General features: G+C 42.6%; 1 protein-coding gene across 2 annotated transcripts in view; it reads left to right on the top strand.

The window, feature by feature from the left end:
- The first annotated feature begins 288 nt into the window (after window positions 1–288).
- The window catches only part of FAXC (failed axon connections homolog, metaxin like GST domain containing), a 41,170-nt gene continuing 24,305 nt past the window's right edge, over window positions 289–17,153 (top strand). The window contains exons 1-4 of one of the 2 annotated variants that reach the window (XM_073336833.1): window positions 289–326; window positions 830–951; window positions 5,191–5,326; window positions 13,688–13,884. In XM_073336833.1, the coding sequence (XP_073192934.1) occupies window positions 845–951; window positions 5,191–5,326; window positions 13,688–13,884 (440 nt within the window). In that variant the 5' untranslated portion in view covers window positions 289–326; window positions 830–844. Of the gene's footprint in view, window positions 327–357; window positions 952–5,190; window positions 5,327–13,687; window positions 13,885–17,153 lie in introns of those variants that run through there. The other variant, XM_073336832.1, reaches the window with a different exon arrangement.

Here is a 17,153-nt window from a genome sequence, read left to right as displayed (position 1 = left end):
CACATTGCAAGGGTAGGGTGCAACTGGCAGGTCTTTACTGCCGTTTTAATACAACCCCAAAGAGGGTAGATTGCAGTCAGGTTTGTTTACCAGATAAAACACACAACAATGGTTGATTTCCATTTTCTCAAGCTAAAGCCTAAGCACGTGACCTGGTCCAGGCTAACTGTGCAATATAATTATAGCTTGGGGGGGGGGGGGGAATTAGCTATCAGAGCAGAAAGCTGCTTCCTCCCCCTGGAGAGTAAATCTTTCCAATCCAGCCATTACTCTGGATCCTCCCCCTCCGGCTAGCAGCACATGCCAGCATGTCCCTTGAGCTCTAGGTGAGTTTTGTCCTTTTCCTGTGACCTTCCCTAGCCCGCGCTGATGGGGAGAGCAGGGCAGCTCTCCGGAAGAGGCTGTCTGTGGGGGGCGGACAGGCAGGGGACAGGAGAGAGGGGTGTGATTTTTACTGCCCCGGTATTTTGGTGCTCCCAGGAGCAATGACATCACCCAGCCTCCTCGATGCGAAGAGACAAAGGCGAGAGGCAGCTGCAGAAGGAGGCGGCTGCTGCAGCGAGCACCACGGAGACCCAGCACCGCTGCTCCATCCCCTCCTGGCCCGCTGCTCAGCTGAGCGGCCCTTGCCCATGCGGACTGCCCCGGCGAGCGGCGGGGGGAAAGGGAGCCGCAGGCAACGCGCAGCATGCACTGGGGTGTTGGCTTTGCCCCCTCCAGGTCCTGTGTGGTTGCGCTGAGCCGGAATCAGAGCCTCACCCTCGGCTGGTGTGCAGGAGCCGAAGAGCACTTCTCCTTTTATGGGGACATCATCGCTTTCCCTTTGCAGGATTACGGTGGGATCATGGCAGGGCTGGGTTCGGATTCGTGGTGGAAGAAAACCCTGTATTTGACTGGGGGAGCCCTGCTCGCTGCCGCGGCGTATCTGCTCCATGAACTCCTGGCAATTAGGTGAGAGAGAGAGAGCGAGCCTGGGGCAGGCTGCAGCAGGGAGGATTTGGAATAGATGCTGCAATGGGAGTAGGAAATAATAAGACAGTACTGACCTGATGGGAATGCATGGTACTCGACCTTCACCCCTTGAGAAACTGACACAATAACAAGGAGCAAGGCAGAAATCGGGAGTCTTTTGTAATTGTTTTTGTTTATTAGGCATTTCAGAGCTTCACCTCTGTAAGGATTAATGTCGCACCAGTAGATACATCGTTCTTAAAACCCAAGTGTCATTGGTACTAGGGGGATCAACCATAGGGCTCTTTTCTGGGATGGATTTAGCCTTATCTGGAAACATCTAACTTGTCTGGCCTGTGTTTTAAGGACAGGGGCTCAGGATTAAACCAGTGGGCTTTAAAACAAGAGCAATCTTCATCATGGACCCATCTTACTCTTAGATCTTGCCATTTTAGATGCTTTGCAAAAAACATTGTTTAATAAATCTTCAGGTAATAACCCACCTCCGCCCAAATGACCAGTATGTTTAAATAAGACAACTCTGCAAAATAAACCTCAGTGTCAAATTGAACACACTGGTCAGTGCTATTTTGGGGTTGCTCAAAAATCTGATATGAAAATGCATATTTAAAATGATGCAGCAGCAACTGGTTATGCAAGAGCTCTTGAAAATAAGAAGAAGCCACAATTGTTTTCAGTGCAGTATTGTGCCTGGTTATGATCTCTAGCTTCATAATGGTGTGAGTAATAGGGAGTGTGAGAGCAGGAATAGACACAGGAGTATGTTTGTCATAGACTGAGATCTGAAGTGAACAGTTGCATATGGTGCTGCAGCTTGTTTACAAGGATAGTAAATCATCTCAGAAAATGGTGGCTTTAACTACTGATTTCCCAGGGATGTACCTGGAAATATAATATCCACAACAGAGGTGATATATTACTAGTACGCTGTTTTAAAGAACTCAGTGAGAACAATCTCAGGGCATTTTATATAAGTATACCATAGAAGTCTGGTGGAGACTAACATTATGAAAATGGAATGGAGATGAACTTCAGATTACTATGGGCCCAAACCTGCACTTCTTACTCAGCTAAGTCGCTCATTGATTTCAGTGAGGACTGCATAATTGGGTCCTAAACGGTTTCTACGATCATTGCATAAGACAGCTGATTGTGTAATATAAACAATGGCAAAATACAGAAGTTATTTCTGGGTACATTTACAGAGAAATAAAGGATCAAAGTAGCCCTGTACTAATGGGCTGCCATGCACAACATAAGGTAAACAAAGATAATGTTGCCATTGATAACCTTTTAATAACACTAGCACTGAGAGATATACTTGCCTTATATATTTTATGCACTTATTTTCATTCAGCTTACAATAAATACCAGTATAAACATAATTCTTGGAAAATACTTGAATTCAGAGATGTTTTTATAATTGAAATTTCATAGATTATCTTGCCTCTATCCTTAGGAGAGATTTACAGAATGAAATTACTTCATGTAGCCATATTTTAAAAGATATTAAATTTTCTGGAGAAATGTGCAGATGTGATTTACAGGCTCAGCAAACATGTGCCACCTCCGCAGGCTCCTAGCAATCTTAAATCTGTGTATGAATGTTTCAATATTAGTATATAATGGGATGCTATAAATGTATTAAATGATTTAAAATCAGACATTTTAAAATGTGTCAAATTTGGCAGTCAAATTGCAATGGCTAGTGGCCGGATTTTAAAAGCAAAGCAAGCTAACATCATCTCTGGCAGTTCAGAGCTCATTTTTGAGAGGTTAAAATCATCATCATCATGCTAACCAAAACTGCATGGGCTGCTCTCTGTGATGTGCAGTGCAACCCTATTCTGTACAGAATCTTTCATGGACAATATATCCCAAATGCTTCACAGACTGAAACTATTCAACACGATGTATTGTATCAAGATAGTGTGTGATGATTCAAGTAAGACCTGGAGTCATAAAGGGGGTGGTTTCCAAAGGCATAAAGAGCCAGTAAGCATCTCACTCCCTTTGACATATGTGCCTATGAAAATCTCCCTTAAACTCAATAACCAAAGGCAGTTCCTGTAAGAGAGGCCTGGGCCTGGGCAAAGAAGAACAGATATGTTTGGAGATAAGATATCAACAGAGATGAAGACTGCATGAGGTGGATGGATACTGAAACACTGTTTGAGATGGTAGAAGCATCAGAGCAGAAGGCACTTACACTAACAGTTGCAAACTTGTGCGAAGGCCCAGATAAGAGGCCAGTGCTAGACAAGTGCCAGAGGTGCAGGAGGGTGCGTAAGAGCCAATGGGCCTTCTTCTTACTCCTTTGACTTGCTGCAGTTTTATACCTGTACAGCTACATTGACCTGAATGGATCTCATGGAGTTTGGGTCAAATTCTACTCTCAGTTACACTAGTGTAAATCCTTTGGAATCCTCTTGATTTACCTCACTGTAATTGAGAGCAAAAGTTTGGTCCCAAGTCCAGGAGGTAGATTGGAGCAAGTCCAGGTGGGCTTTGAGAACCATGAATGGGACATTTTGAACTGGATCCTGAAATGAATGAATAGCCATTGGAGTTGTTTGACAGCAGAGGTGATGTGGCCGTGAGTCTTTGTACATGGGAGAAGGCAAGCAGCAGTCTCTTGGATATTCTGGAGTTAGGATGATAGGGATCTTGAGAGGCCATAGAGATGAGAGTTAAAATAGTTGAGGCGAGAAGGGATGAAGGCTTTGGCAGGGTGGAGTCAAGGCAGTGGTGTATTTGGGCAGCCAAGTGGAGAGGTGACAATGGACACGTACAATGGGAGGTGATACAAAGAACAGAGAACAAGGCCAAAGATAATGACAAGTTTACAGACAGTGGAAGTGAATGGCATTTCTGAGTCTGGAAGTGGGGATCGGAGAGCTGAAACTATGCTTGAGTTGCTCATGTTCTTCAAGAGAGTCTCTTTGTTCTTTAGGGCCCTTAATTGAAGGAAGTAGATTTGCAGGGCCTGATTTTCCATTGCCTCACCCCTTGTGTTGTCATTTATAACTGTGCAGTGTGGCTGAAAAACACTACCACAGCAAAGTCGGAGCATTTTACACTCACTTTGTCTAAGTGCTCCGTGAAAGACATAGACTGAAAACAGAATTCAACTATATATACAGACAATAGATTTCCAAAGGGGCCTGCACCTCTATTCGAAATTTCCAAAGGGGTCTTCACCTCCATTTGAAATTTTTTAGGGGTTCGCAAGTGAAAAAAGGTTGAGAACTCCTGCCTTAGTCCACATGAGCTTGGGTGTCAATTTTAGTGCATACTAGTGTTCTGCACACTAACTGGCTCGTATGAACCCTACTGATATGCACTAAAAGTTCCCCAGTGTATGTTAATGTAGTCCCATTTCAAACAGCAATATGGTACCAAGAACAAGGGAACTTTTAATATGAGCCAGGTTCACACCGGCCAGATAGTGTGCAACATGCTAGTGCACATTAAAAATCACACCTCAGCTAGTGTGGACTAAGGCACCATGTAGACAAGGCATAGGCGCCGACTTCCCCTCTGCTCTGTGGTTGGTCGACCTCCTGGGCCCTCCCATGCCCACCCCTGCATCACCCTCGCCCAGCCCCAATTCCTCCCCATTCCCCCAAGTCCCCACCCCTACCCCTCATCTTTACCGCCTCCTCCTCCTCCCTCCCGGAAAGTCCTAAATGCCACCAAACAGCTGTTAGGCGGCGGGTGGGAAGTGCTGGGAGGGGGAGGAGCAGGGACACGGCACGCTCAGGGGAGGTGGGGGCGGGGGCGGGGGGAGTTTGGTTGCCAGTGGGTGCGGAGCACCTGCTAATTTTTCCCTGTGGATGCTCCAGCCCTGCAGTACCCATGGAGTCAGCGCCTATAAGACAAGCCCTAAGTGACTACATGAGGCACAAGGCAGGGGAGATTCAGGCTTGCTTGCTTATTTATTTTAGTCTATGAGCCTGGGCTTATTACCAAAGGTTTGCAAGATTTTTGGGTCTCTCCAACATAGAATTAACTAAGCTTCCTGTCTGAATTCTGCTCCTGCAATGTAAGTGCTTTTTAGTGATTTCAGACTCGATGAATAAAAAATTACAATAACCCATTAAAGAGAGGACAAAATGTTTTGCCTCAGCCATTCTCGCTCCTTCGTGCACTTAATATATTGATATATGGCACATGCTGCAGTCTGGGTTTCTTTTAATTCTGTTTTGTTTTTGACAGGAAAGAGCAAGAGGTTGATTCCAAAGATGCTATTATACTGCATCAATTTTCAAGGCCTAACAATGGTGTTCCCAGTTTATCTCCTTTTTGTTTGAAAATGGAAACTTATTTAAGGATGGCTGATTTACCCTACCAGGTAAACTTGAGTGTACTGTTTCCCTTTACATTATGGTTAACTATAGAAACACACAATGCTAAGTATGCAAGGGAAATACCTATCTTATCCAAGAGAAGTATATGTGTACACATATAGCTAACTAGATACACACTTATCACAATAGTGAAGTTTTGGTCTGTGATCTTCAAGGTAGGCCTAACAGAAGCTGGTTGGTCTAAACATTCAAGCACTATTCCAGATTTCATTGCTTGATGGCAATTGAAAATTTAATTTTGGGGGAAATGAACTTTTGGAGTGCTTCAGCATTCATATAATGCTACATAATGGACTGGTTTGCTCTAAAATTCAATGTTGTTTAGTTTTATTTAGCCTACCAGGTTTGCTATGTTAATAGATCAAATTTAAGCTGTTGCATTTTTTTTTCTTCTCTTTGAGGGTGTCTCTTCTATGCTCTCCTAGTAGAATAGTGACAAATCCCTCATTTGGCCTTTCATTGCAGACACTGCCCTCCTGGCTGAGGAGGACTGGGCTTGCAGAGCCCATGAATACCCTTTCTTAATAGTGGATGGGTTGCTGTTGAGGCACTGTCTTTCTCCAGGGAATGAATCCCAAAGTAAACCAGAGACTGAGAGACAGGAGACTGGGAAATTTATTCTGATTCTCCCATCTGTTAGAGTCAAGATCTAGCCACCAGACCTCTGGATAAGTTCACACCCCATTGTTGCAATTTTAACAGAGCTGTTTTACATTTTATCATATATATGTTTCTCAGCTCTCTGAGGCAGAGAACATATCTTTTTTCTGCGTGTGTAATGCACTGTGTAAATTTAAGATGGACTATACGAATGCTTAATAATATAAGAATACATGATGGTACAATGTGGTATAAATGTTTGTTTTATTGGCACATGTTTTGGGATGACTACATTATTCACAAGTAGTAGAGCCATGAGTAAGTTGTGTGGTCATCTCAGATGGGTTCCAGTAACACTTTTATATCACACTGTTATGAAAAGTATTTTGTTTTTGCCATGTAGCTGGCAGGGATTTTTTTTTTTAGAAAAGTTATTTAGAGTATTTTTACTTTTTATTGTTGTTTGTATCCACTCCCAATAAAACTAGCCTGCTTTACAGCTATGAATCCACATGTATGGACATCTGAGGTAAAGAAAAACAATAACTGATATACCTTAGAACCCTTTAAGAGTATCTAAAATAGTTTTAAAAAAAGTCACGTCTGGTTTTAATGTCCATTATCTTGTGATTTTCCAGCACTAGAACCAAGCACAGTATTGTACTGGAAAGGAGGAAATTCCTGGCTTCCCAAGGATAGACGCCTCCCAGGTCCAGCTGGCACAGCTCACAAGATAGTGAACTTTAAACATATCACAGGTGCAGCATGGGCAAAAGCCCCTCCGACATCTCCGACCAATTTGAGGCTGAATTGTAATTTGGGGGTGAAATTGCTGTTTGCAGGGACAAACATATTTTTGGCGGGGTGTCTTTTCTTTGCAATTGGTTGGTTAAGCAGGTTTGGAATGATTAAAATAGCTCTAGTGAAGGTGGAGTAGTGGGCAGAAGGCAGGTGAGGCTGACAAAATTGCAATATAAAAGCAGCTTAGCCCATGGTTCTGCAATTTTTAAAGGAATGTTACTTACCATGTATGGGATACACACACGCACACCCCCTGGACATCTTATTTTAGGAATGAACGTATTGGGGCCCTCTATGCCATAGGAGGTATGTCTAGCAGGCAGGAAGCATCCGTGGTCCTGGCCGCAGTGTGTGATGGATGCTGATAATGACCACTGACAGGGGCACTACCAAATGGGCTGGTTCAGAGTGGAACTGGCGCACCTGCCTTCCACACAGCTGGTGTGTAGATCCGAATAGCTGTTGTGCCCTGGCACTGAATCCTGACCCATGTGGAGTGCATCATCCGTGTACTGAGCACAGGCATTTTTGCAACTGCCCATCGTCAGCGACAACCACACACGTGCGACTCTAAGAGTCTTCCTTTTTGGCAGGAGGCTGTGCTGGGTTGCCCTCTGCCCAGGGTCTGCCAGTGTTGTTTCCAACACATGGACTTTAGAGCACCCTCAACCAGCTTTATTTTGCACTGTCCTTACTCTGGATGTTTACATGCAGTTGGAAGGAAGCATGTGGCACAGTCCTTTATCCTCTGGCCATACAGAGACTTTGCATGATCATGTTTACTTTCCTACCACCACTTGGTACGTCAAGTGTGCGTAAGGCTGTGCTTGTCTCAGCCCCGCACAGAAGCATGTCAGCAGTCTTTACTTGGTGTTCTCCAGTCAGGTCAGTTGAGTACATCATGCACTCTTAGGACATGTCTCCACAGCAATTCAACATCCACGGCTGGCCCATGTCAGCTGACTTGGGCTCGCGGGGCTGTCAAATTGCATTGGAGACATTTGGGCGTGGGCTGGAGCCCAGGTTCTGGGACCATCCCCCCTTGCAGATCCCAGAACTTGAGCTCCAGCCTGAGCCCAAACCTCTACACCACAATCTTACATCCCTGCAGCCTGAGCCCTGTAAGTCCAAGTCAGCAGACCTGGGCCAGCTGTGGGTGTTTAATTGCTGTGTAAACATACCCTAAATCTCCCCTGTGCATTGTGTCTCTGGGCCTTCTGGAAGAGATGTTGATGTAGGGGCTGCAGGTCACTTGGAAACCTAGTTGAAGTCTTTATAAACTTTTAAAAAGTTTAATCAGGAGGAGAAATTTTCTACCATGACACCCAAATTGCTTAATGTTCAGTCCCTGGGGTTGAAGTCTATGGGGCTGCATGGGGTTTAAAGGCAGAATTTATCCCAGTTAAACTGTTGACAGGAAGGGACAAAGACAGAACTTTTTGCTGCTGGCCCTGGAGGCACCTGCCTTCCTTGAGGCAAGGAGTCCTGTGGCACCTTATAGACTAACAGATGTATTGGAAGCTTTCGTGGGTGAGTATTCACCCACGAAAGCTTATGCTCCAATATGTCTGTTAGTCCATAAGGTGCCGCAGGTCTCTTTGCCGCTTTTACAGATCCAGACGAACACGGCTGCCCTTCTGATACCTTCCTTGTATTTCACAAGATGCTGCTTGGGGCAGCTTCCTTATAAATGTAGTCGAAGGGAGCTGTCCAAAAATCTCATTGGCTGAGACAATAGAAATCTGACTGCAGGTATACAAAATTCTATGGGGTTTGAAGATTTAGAGATTTTTGTCTCTCTCTGCGCCCCCCCCCCCAATTCTAAGCTTTTATTTACAAGGAAAGGAAGTTTCCAGCCCCGCAGGTTTTAGAGGCCCCCTTTCCCAGTGTAAATTAAAGCACTGCTCTTTTCTGATCCCATAAACATTGTAAAACCAGCAGTGCTGGAGGGACCCAGTTAGACCATGGCTGTCTCCTGACATGGTTTGTCATAGTTACAGGGCAAATGTGCCTTAGATGCCTTCTAGTACCTTTTGAGTGTACCCAGTGGGTGACAGGCCTGCCTCCCGGCACCTCACTCTGGTGGAACCATGTAGTCCAACCACTGCTAGATGGAATCTATGGGCGGTAGGCCGCTTTTCCCCACAGTGCTAATCCAACAGGCCCAACTGCATTGGCACCTGCCAGCCTTTTCTTTCTGGGGACCCGTGACCAGCAAGTTGATTAAAGTGACTCAGAATCAGCATCTTCAAAACAAAGCTGTATTTATTCCTTTCCCCAAAGGTAGAAAGCACGTACAGCAAAGGGTACAAAAAATAAAAGGCCTGTATGCCTCGTTCTTACTTATGTCTTAGTCTTTTCTTGCCAACTTTTGTAAATTTCCCTCAGTCCAGCTAATCCCCATCTCTGGCTGGGAGAAACCGATTGCTCACAGCAGGCTTGCTCTCTTTCCTTGCCAGCTCTCACTGACACTTCTTGGGCAGTGTCTGGCCACTCACCCCAGCTCTTTTCTAGGCCCAGGATCCTTTAATATTTGGTATTCTCCTTCTGATCCTAGATTTAGCCTTGGGAAGAATAAACTGTTCTCAGGCTACCTGGTGGAGGTATTCCCTAATAAACAGCTTTTTCCATTGTTTCCTCTAGATCTCCTATCTGTGTCATTGTTTTACCTTCCCTTCTTGGTTCCTCTAACAACCCTTTTTTATCTAACTCCATGGCCAAGTACCCATCATAGAAAAACGCAGAGAGGCATGCACCATATTCATAAAAACCCGCGCTAGCTCTGATCAAACTAGAGTGCTAAAAATAGAGTGTCGCTGCAGCAGCATGAAGAGAGATGAGCTGGGAGAGACGAGCTGCCCAAGTACATACCCTTCTCAGATGGTAGGTATGTATTCAGGAGAGCTAGCCCCTCCTGTTGCTTGCACCTCTGTAGCTACACTGTAGTCCACTAGCTGGATCAGAGCTAGCGTGGGTATGTCTCCTCAAGCTATGAATCACACCTCCAGCTCCAAGTGTAGACACACCCTCAGAGAAAAGGAGGATTAAAAAAAGATGAAATTAAGCTACTGAGGAACCCTTAGAACTTCTTAGAAACTCCTGTTAGCTGGACAATAGCAGACAGCACAGTTTTGAACTGCATCCTTTGCCGTTCCCTGCAGCACAAATTTTAATGGTCACTGGAGAGTGATTATCTGGTGAATTTATCCAGTGTTTCTTCCCCTCCCTCCAGATATAAATATCACAGAGAAGCAGAAGGTGACATTTACACATCAGTTTTGCTAGCATTTCTTGCATTTAGTATATGTTGGCAGCCGGTGCTGCCTGTGCCCTACGAGTGTATAGACCTTTAAAGGAGAATGTGCCTCTCATTTCTACCCTTCCTTTGTCTTCCGTCAGCACTGTGGCACCTTTCAGGCCACTCAATGTGGCAAGGACATTTCTGAGCCTGCTTGACTTCTGAACCATCAAGAAATTCACTTGTTGCTAGAATGCCTTATCCATTTTTATGGACCACTGCCAACAAGTCACCATGCTATTTTGATCAGATGTGTTTGCTGTTGAATATAAGCTTTGCTTTGCTTTGCCAGTCCTCCTATCCTAAACATTGCCACAGATTGCTTTCTCTTCCCAAGCCATCTTGATCTGGCCTGATTGCTTTGTTGATGTCTGTGAATGTTACAATGTAGCAAAAGGTTTTTATGCCAGGTGTTGAACTTTGATGATGTTCTCTGTAGAGTCTGGTTTGAAGGAACCAGTTTTGGGTTCAGGGGTTTTCTGTAAAATAGAATTTTTGAAATATATGGATTTTTTTACAGTCTGACAAAGTATAAAGGCAACAGAAACGTTATATTTATATATTTATTAAGAAATAGTTTAAAAATAGATACAAAGGGGCACAACACAAACTGTAGTAATTGGAACTATTAGGCTTAATTCTTCCTGGTTATCACTATAAAAGGGCCCCAAAATGTCTTGTGCAATTCAGTCTGTAAATTCCATCTACCTAAAATGAGTTTCCTATGGGCTCTTGTGACAATTGCTTTGTAGATTACAGTTAAAGTTAACGTACTAGGGCGGATTTATTTGTTTTTATGTACCAATACCAAGGCCACTCACTGTTCTTTGCAGCTGGACTGGTTCTTAAGTGAGAGTTTGGTAAATATTTGATGACATTTAGTAGCAGCTTTAAAGATATAAAGGTTTTGGGCTGAAAGATATCCGCTTCAGACACAGTACAATGTAGTGTAAGAGATTTTGCCCAGGGATGGAGGGCATCTTAAAATATCACAGGATAATGAATAGAAGTCTTATATTCCATTTTGCTTGCTTAATCATATTGCAAGGAAACATTAAAAAAGCAAACCCTAGAAAGCCTAAGATTCAGCAGATTTTACCTGTGTAATACGCTTGTCAACTTTGTTTCTAGGATCTTAACTTTTGCATTTCCTAAGTTTAAAATGTGTAAACGTAATGTTGTGTTAACGTAATTCTTTACACACAAATGCACTCACACACATATTACATAAAATCGTCTTAATTTTTATTAATGCAAGGTATATTGATTTAAACTATTGCAATAAAGAAAATTATGCAAATATATTTTATAAAAGCTAACAGCAAATGACCAAAATTATAAATATTTTGGCATAAGGGGAAAAAACTCTAATGGAACAATCCTATGGAGTTTAACTGAGATTAAACCAACAATACTGTATATCTACTTAATAGGGTCCTAGAGAAACTATTTTAAAATCCTATAGAATATAATAAGAATGAGATTCTTTCTATAGGTTTTTTTAATCAATGTATAGAAGGACTATTAAATTTTATAGGATGATTTAAAAAAATCTATAGAAAGGTTACCAGTTTATTTTAAATTCTGTAGGCCTTTTTTCATAAGGGAAGAGCCTGGACTAAAGAGCATGGAAGAGTTGGTATTCTCCTTTAAGTTTCAAGTCATCTGTTTCTGTAGTCTTTCTGCTATGAGCCAGAACACCGTCCATCTTTTCTCCTCACTCATACACTAGACAGATGATTTCCATTCCCTTATTCATTCATTTCTAGATACAAGTCATGACAAATCATATCATTTTATTCTCATATCAGGATATCTGTGTATGGGCAGAAATCCAAGAGTCACTAGAGCCAGAAGACACTGTTCCCAACAATGTTCCCCAATATTTCTTCTAATTTGATCCAGAAGGAAGATGTGTCTGAGAAAGAACATGTATTTATAATGTATCAGACATCCATATTATTAAATATAGCCAGGGTGAAGTGCCATCTAACGAGGATCTCCTGCTGAATCTCCATTGCCACACAGTGTGCTATGTGTTTGTCTATCTTCCACCTTAATGGATTTCTGGAATTTAAATTTTTGAGGCCTAAACAGGTTGACATTGTATTGCCAACTCCAAACCTTCAAAAATCACGAGTCACGCATCCAAAATAGTTGGCCTAAAATCATAACATTTTAAAAAATAATAAATTTGAGTTTTTTTATTTGGCTTCTCATTTTGAGCCTTTAGGGTTCACATTTTTGAGCTTTTCACCACAGACATGAAGGCTAGAAACTTACTCTATCTTTAAACGGAAACTGAGATTTGTATGTAATAACAAGACTCCAGGAGCTGGGTCTTTAAGAAGAACACCAACTATCACGAGACTTGCTGTAAAATCACAAGAATAGTTAACATTGTTGAGTGTCTTTTTAAATAAATAAAAAATAAAAGAACAGGAATACAGCAGCTCATATCTGTGCTTTTAGGAATAAGCAGAGTTGTAATTAAAGAGAGTTATGGTCTAATGATCTAATCACATGACTGGAAACCAGGAATTCCTGCGTTTTACTCCTGACTCATTCCCTGCTTGATCTCTCTGCTTCAGCTTCCCCATCTGTAAAATGGGGATAAATACTTAGATGCAGAGACCTGCTAGCTTTAATGGGACTCCACACAGGTGATGTTCTTGTGGATCTGATTGCAGGAACTTTGGCTGCAGATGACTGAGGTTCGCAGACCAGGAAATGCCAGGATCATAGGCAAAGACATACTTTCCCACTCCAATGAGGGAGTGACATATCATTCCATCGCTTGGGCCTGGCAGCTTGTTGAAGGCCTGAAAGAAGGCAGGAGTACATGCCATTGGGGTTTCCTCATCTGAGCTTGAGGTTGAGTCTAGGTCCTTCTTGTTCCCACTGTATCCACTTTTGGTATAGATTAGTGGGTGTGCAGATTAGCCACATTTGCCTTTCAGGGCTACTGAGACATTTAGTTAGTAAGGTATCAGAGGGGTAGCCGTGTTAGTCTGTACCCACAAAAACAACAAGGAGTCCGGTGGCACCTTAAAGGCTAACAGATTTATTTGGGCATAAGATTTCGTGGGTAAAAGAAAGCTTATGCCCAAATAAATCTGTTAGTTTTTAAGGTGCCACCAGACTCCTCCTTGTTTTTATTAGTTAGGGTTCGTAAGGTGCTTTTAAGATGAAGAATGCTACTGTGAATAAGTACCAAATATTATTGTTATTTTGTCTATGATGCAAAATTGTCCAGAATATTGGGCCTGACCCTGTGGAGTTCTGAGTGCTTCTATCCCCACTGGACTTTAATTAAATAATTAACATTAAAACACACTATAGAAGGCATCAAAGGCACATAACACCTTTCAGGACTGGTCCCATTGCTTTGCATTAAAAAACAAAACAAAAACAATGATGGGTACATTCTTTTGGCTAGGGATTACTTACGCTGGAAATAGGTTTTTGCATTTCCATTTAGAGTAAGGTTGTCGCTCTAGTTTGATAGCTATTTATGGAGGATATTGATTTTATGCTTCGGGTATTGGCACCTTTTAAAAAAAACTTTATACTGATCAAACAGAAGCTGAAGGGTGTTTTTTGTGTGTTTGTTTTTTTGTTTTTGTTTACTTGCTTCTTTTCTTAGAACTATTTTGATGGAAAACTTTCCCCTCAAGGGAAAATGCCCTGGATTGAATACAATCGCAAAAAAGTATCTGGCACTGAGTTCATTATTGACTTTTTGGAAGAGAAACTCGGAGTGAATTTAAATAAAAACCTTGGTCCACATGAAAGAGCTGTTTCCAGAGCAGTGACAAAAATGGTGGAGGAGCACTTCTATTGGTAAGCTTGCATGGTAAAGCTAGTTCTGTTCTGATCTTATCAAACCTGCCGCTGCACGTTTTATCTGGAAATGAATGCTTGCTTTGTCTTTCAAATAACTCAGAACCGAGCTGTCAATTCCACAATTCTTTTCACTCTTGGAGAATTGGTGTCTCTTTCTGTTCTTACTTGTGCCAGTGTGAATCAGGCGTAAACACCACTGGAGGGTGTAAAACCATTGCAAATGAAGTTCAGAATCGGGCCTTTTGCCCACCTGCAAGTTTATAAAAAGGAGCAATCACAGGCTAATACTGCAGTCCTTTCACATGTACCCCTTCAGTGGCACATGAGAAATAACTACAGGATTGGGCTGGTTAATAATAGGCTGAATTTGAGACTGTTTAATAAATTTGTGATTGCCAAAAGGGAGAGAAAAAAATCCAGCTTTTGGGATTAATAGGTGACAGGAATGCAATATTTTGAACTAACTGAAAACTATACATATATTTGCACAGTCCTCTTCATTTAATAGAATTTTGTTGTTATTCTTCCACTATCAGTAATGGGATGCAGTATTGTTGGCTGAGCGAAGCAAGGTCTAACGTTCAACTCAAAGGATTTCTCTCTGTGTCTGTCTGGTAGTAGAATGACCTGAAGTCATTTAAAAGCCCATAAACCATAATATGGGATAGAACCTTACTAAATCTCCTATTGCTAATTGTTACACTCTCACTCACAAAAATGAGAGTCTGCCCACTCACCAGCAAAGATTTAGGACTAGACACAGCAACCCTGACTCATGTAGGATGCTGCTTGTGACATCAGTGAGACTACTGGTTGAGTAAGGCCCTTAAAAGTACAGTGAGGGTTCCCATTATGACTTCATTGCATTAAAATATGTATGCCAGAACACCTATTCGCATTTTGGGGAGCCTTGTCATAAATAATTACAGTTAAACTATGCTTGTCAAATAAAGGAGCAAAGTACATTTTGTGATGCCTTATTCTTTCTTAAAAAAAAAAAAAGGCCCCATCCTTCCTGGGGCTGAGTGCCTCTTGCTGAGGTGTTCCACTCCTACTGGGCCAACTGCTGAGAGGAGCTGCTGAGCACCTGGAACTCCAGGTGTCTTCATTGGGCGTTGCGCATAGTTGATGCTTCTCAAGATCTGAACTATTGACTTCAATGGCAGTTGAAGGCACTTGGGCCAAGGTTCACCAACATACGTAGGTGTTGTGATACTGAGCGTCCCAATGCCGAACTTTTAGATGCTTAGAAAATCACAGGAACACACTGCAAATCACAAAGCCTAAGTTAGGTGCCTAGACTCCAAGACACTGAATGGGGAGAGATAGGCACCTTAGACTGTGATTCCCAAAAGCTAGCAGGCTAGGCAGGGAGCCACCTAAATTAGCCACTAGGAGATGCTGATGAGAGGGGTGTATGTTAGGCCTCTTCTCTCTCACCAAGATAGGCGCCTAACTCTAGGTTATAGGGAAGCGTGTATATCTACTAGAGATTCACATCTGGGAGCGCTATTTGCAGTTAAGCACCTACAGCATTTCCACAAGAAGCTGGGGAAGGAGGAGGACCTCTCTCACAACTTTTAGCTCAGTGGGAGATGTGGGAGACCCCTGGTTCAAGTCCCACCTTCACCTGATGAGAGAGATTTGAACAGAGATCTACCACCTGTCTTCTAGGCTGAGGTCAGATTTAAAGTGGCCTTCAAAAATGGTCTCACTTGGTTGATATGTCCCCTGCTGGAATAGTCAATGTCAATCCAGATTAGATGAAACAAAAGTTACTTTCAAGTTATGGCGCAGCAGAGAAAACAGTCAGAAACTAGGAATTTATACATTAGCTTCTTTACACAGTCTGTTCTCTGGGGGTCTTGCAAAGGTTTCTAATTAAGGGAAAAGAAAGGACTATTACTCATGGCATTCAGAAATTTTAGCTATGAATTACCAATATAGACGTCATGGTTCCTGCTGGGTCTACAGGAGAAGTCTTTTGTCTCTTCAAAATGGAGTCTGTCTCCTTGCTGCTTTCTAAGCGGTAGTCTAGATTAGGAAGAGAGGTTGAGATTAGGTTGGGGTTGGTTAACACATGTTAGGAATGTGTTTGTTTACCCAGAATGATCTCAACTATTTGCCTAAACTAGACAAAATTGAAGGATCAGATCCTCACCTGGTGCAAGCTATCATAGCTCCATCGAGCACCAGTGATGTACACCATCTGAGGACCTGTCCCTAATGGTCTCCTACTTTCTACATGCTAAGGAGCCACCCCCCTACTTCACCTTTGAGAACACCCACCTCTTGCTTTGCATAAGTTCTCAATTAGTTTCTGACAGTAAGGGGGCGCTTCAAGCTAGCCACTTCTGGTGACCCTCTCTGCCTGCTCCCATTACTGACTTATGTATTGAGACTAAGGTAATTACCTATGTCTTTGTTTCAGATATGCTAGTTCCCGGGACCATTCGTATTCAATGGATTATTATTTAATTTATGTCCGAAGATTTGTACAGGAGTGCCTATCTGAGGCACTAGTAAGTTTTCAAAAATACACAGATCACACAAATACTTAAAGCCAGTGTATAACAGTCTAGACCCATGTAACCAAATAAACAACCAGCTGATGACACTACTCACCCCTCTCCCAATGCCTGAGGAAATAGATCATCTTACAGTGTGTCCTAAAGATCTGGAGTTCAGAGAGGCCTTTTATAAAGGGACTCATGGCCGCGGGGTGAGGGAGGAACTGGCCTTGAGCTATAGTGGTATGATTGCTCCCAGTACTCTCTTAAGCTGGACTCTCCTTAATGATTCTTTTCTGGGTCTTCAGGACATCCACTATTGATCCCTGGTAGTTCTTATGATTGGCCCAACAGGACTATTAGGAGTCAGTGAAATAGTCCGCTTGAGCGACAGTGTGAGCTGAGGCCCGTCTTAGTGCAACAGGCTGGTTTGCTAACATGAAGTGTGAATTAGTGCTCAGCTTTAAGCAAGTTTCACCATTCTAATATTACAGATATAAAATGAATAGATATTGGTAGTAAGTACAGATAAATCAGTTTATCAAGCTGTGTAACAATAATATACTTTGATCAGGCTTGACAAAGCCCTGGCTGGGATGATTTAGTTGGGGATTGGTCCTGCTTTGAGCAGGGGGTTGGACTAGATGACCTCCTGAGGTCCCCTCCAACTCTGATATTCTATGATTCTATGATAAGACCCTGCGTAGGGCCAATTTGCAGTTGCCTTAACCCAGCCTCTAAATTTGTTGGCACACA

This window comes from Lepidochelys kempii, chromosome 3, assembly GCF_965140285.1.
Source record: "Lepidochelys kempii isolate rLepKem1 chromosome 3, rLepKem1.hap1, whole genome shotgun sequence".
NCBI lineage: Eukaryota > Metazoa > Chordata > Testudines > Cheloniidae > Lepidochelys > Lepidochelys kempii.
The sequence above is the reverse complement of the archived record's forward strand: the minus strand, read 5'-3'. Positions and strand labels throughout refer to the sequence as shown.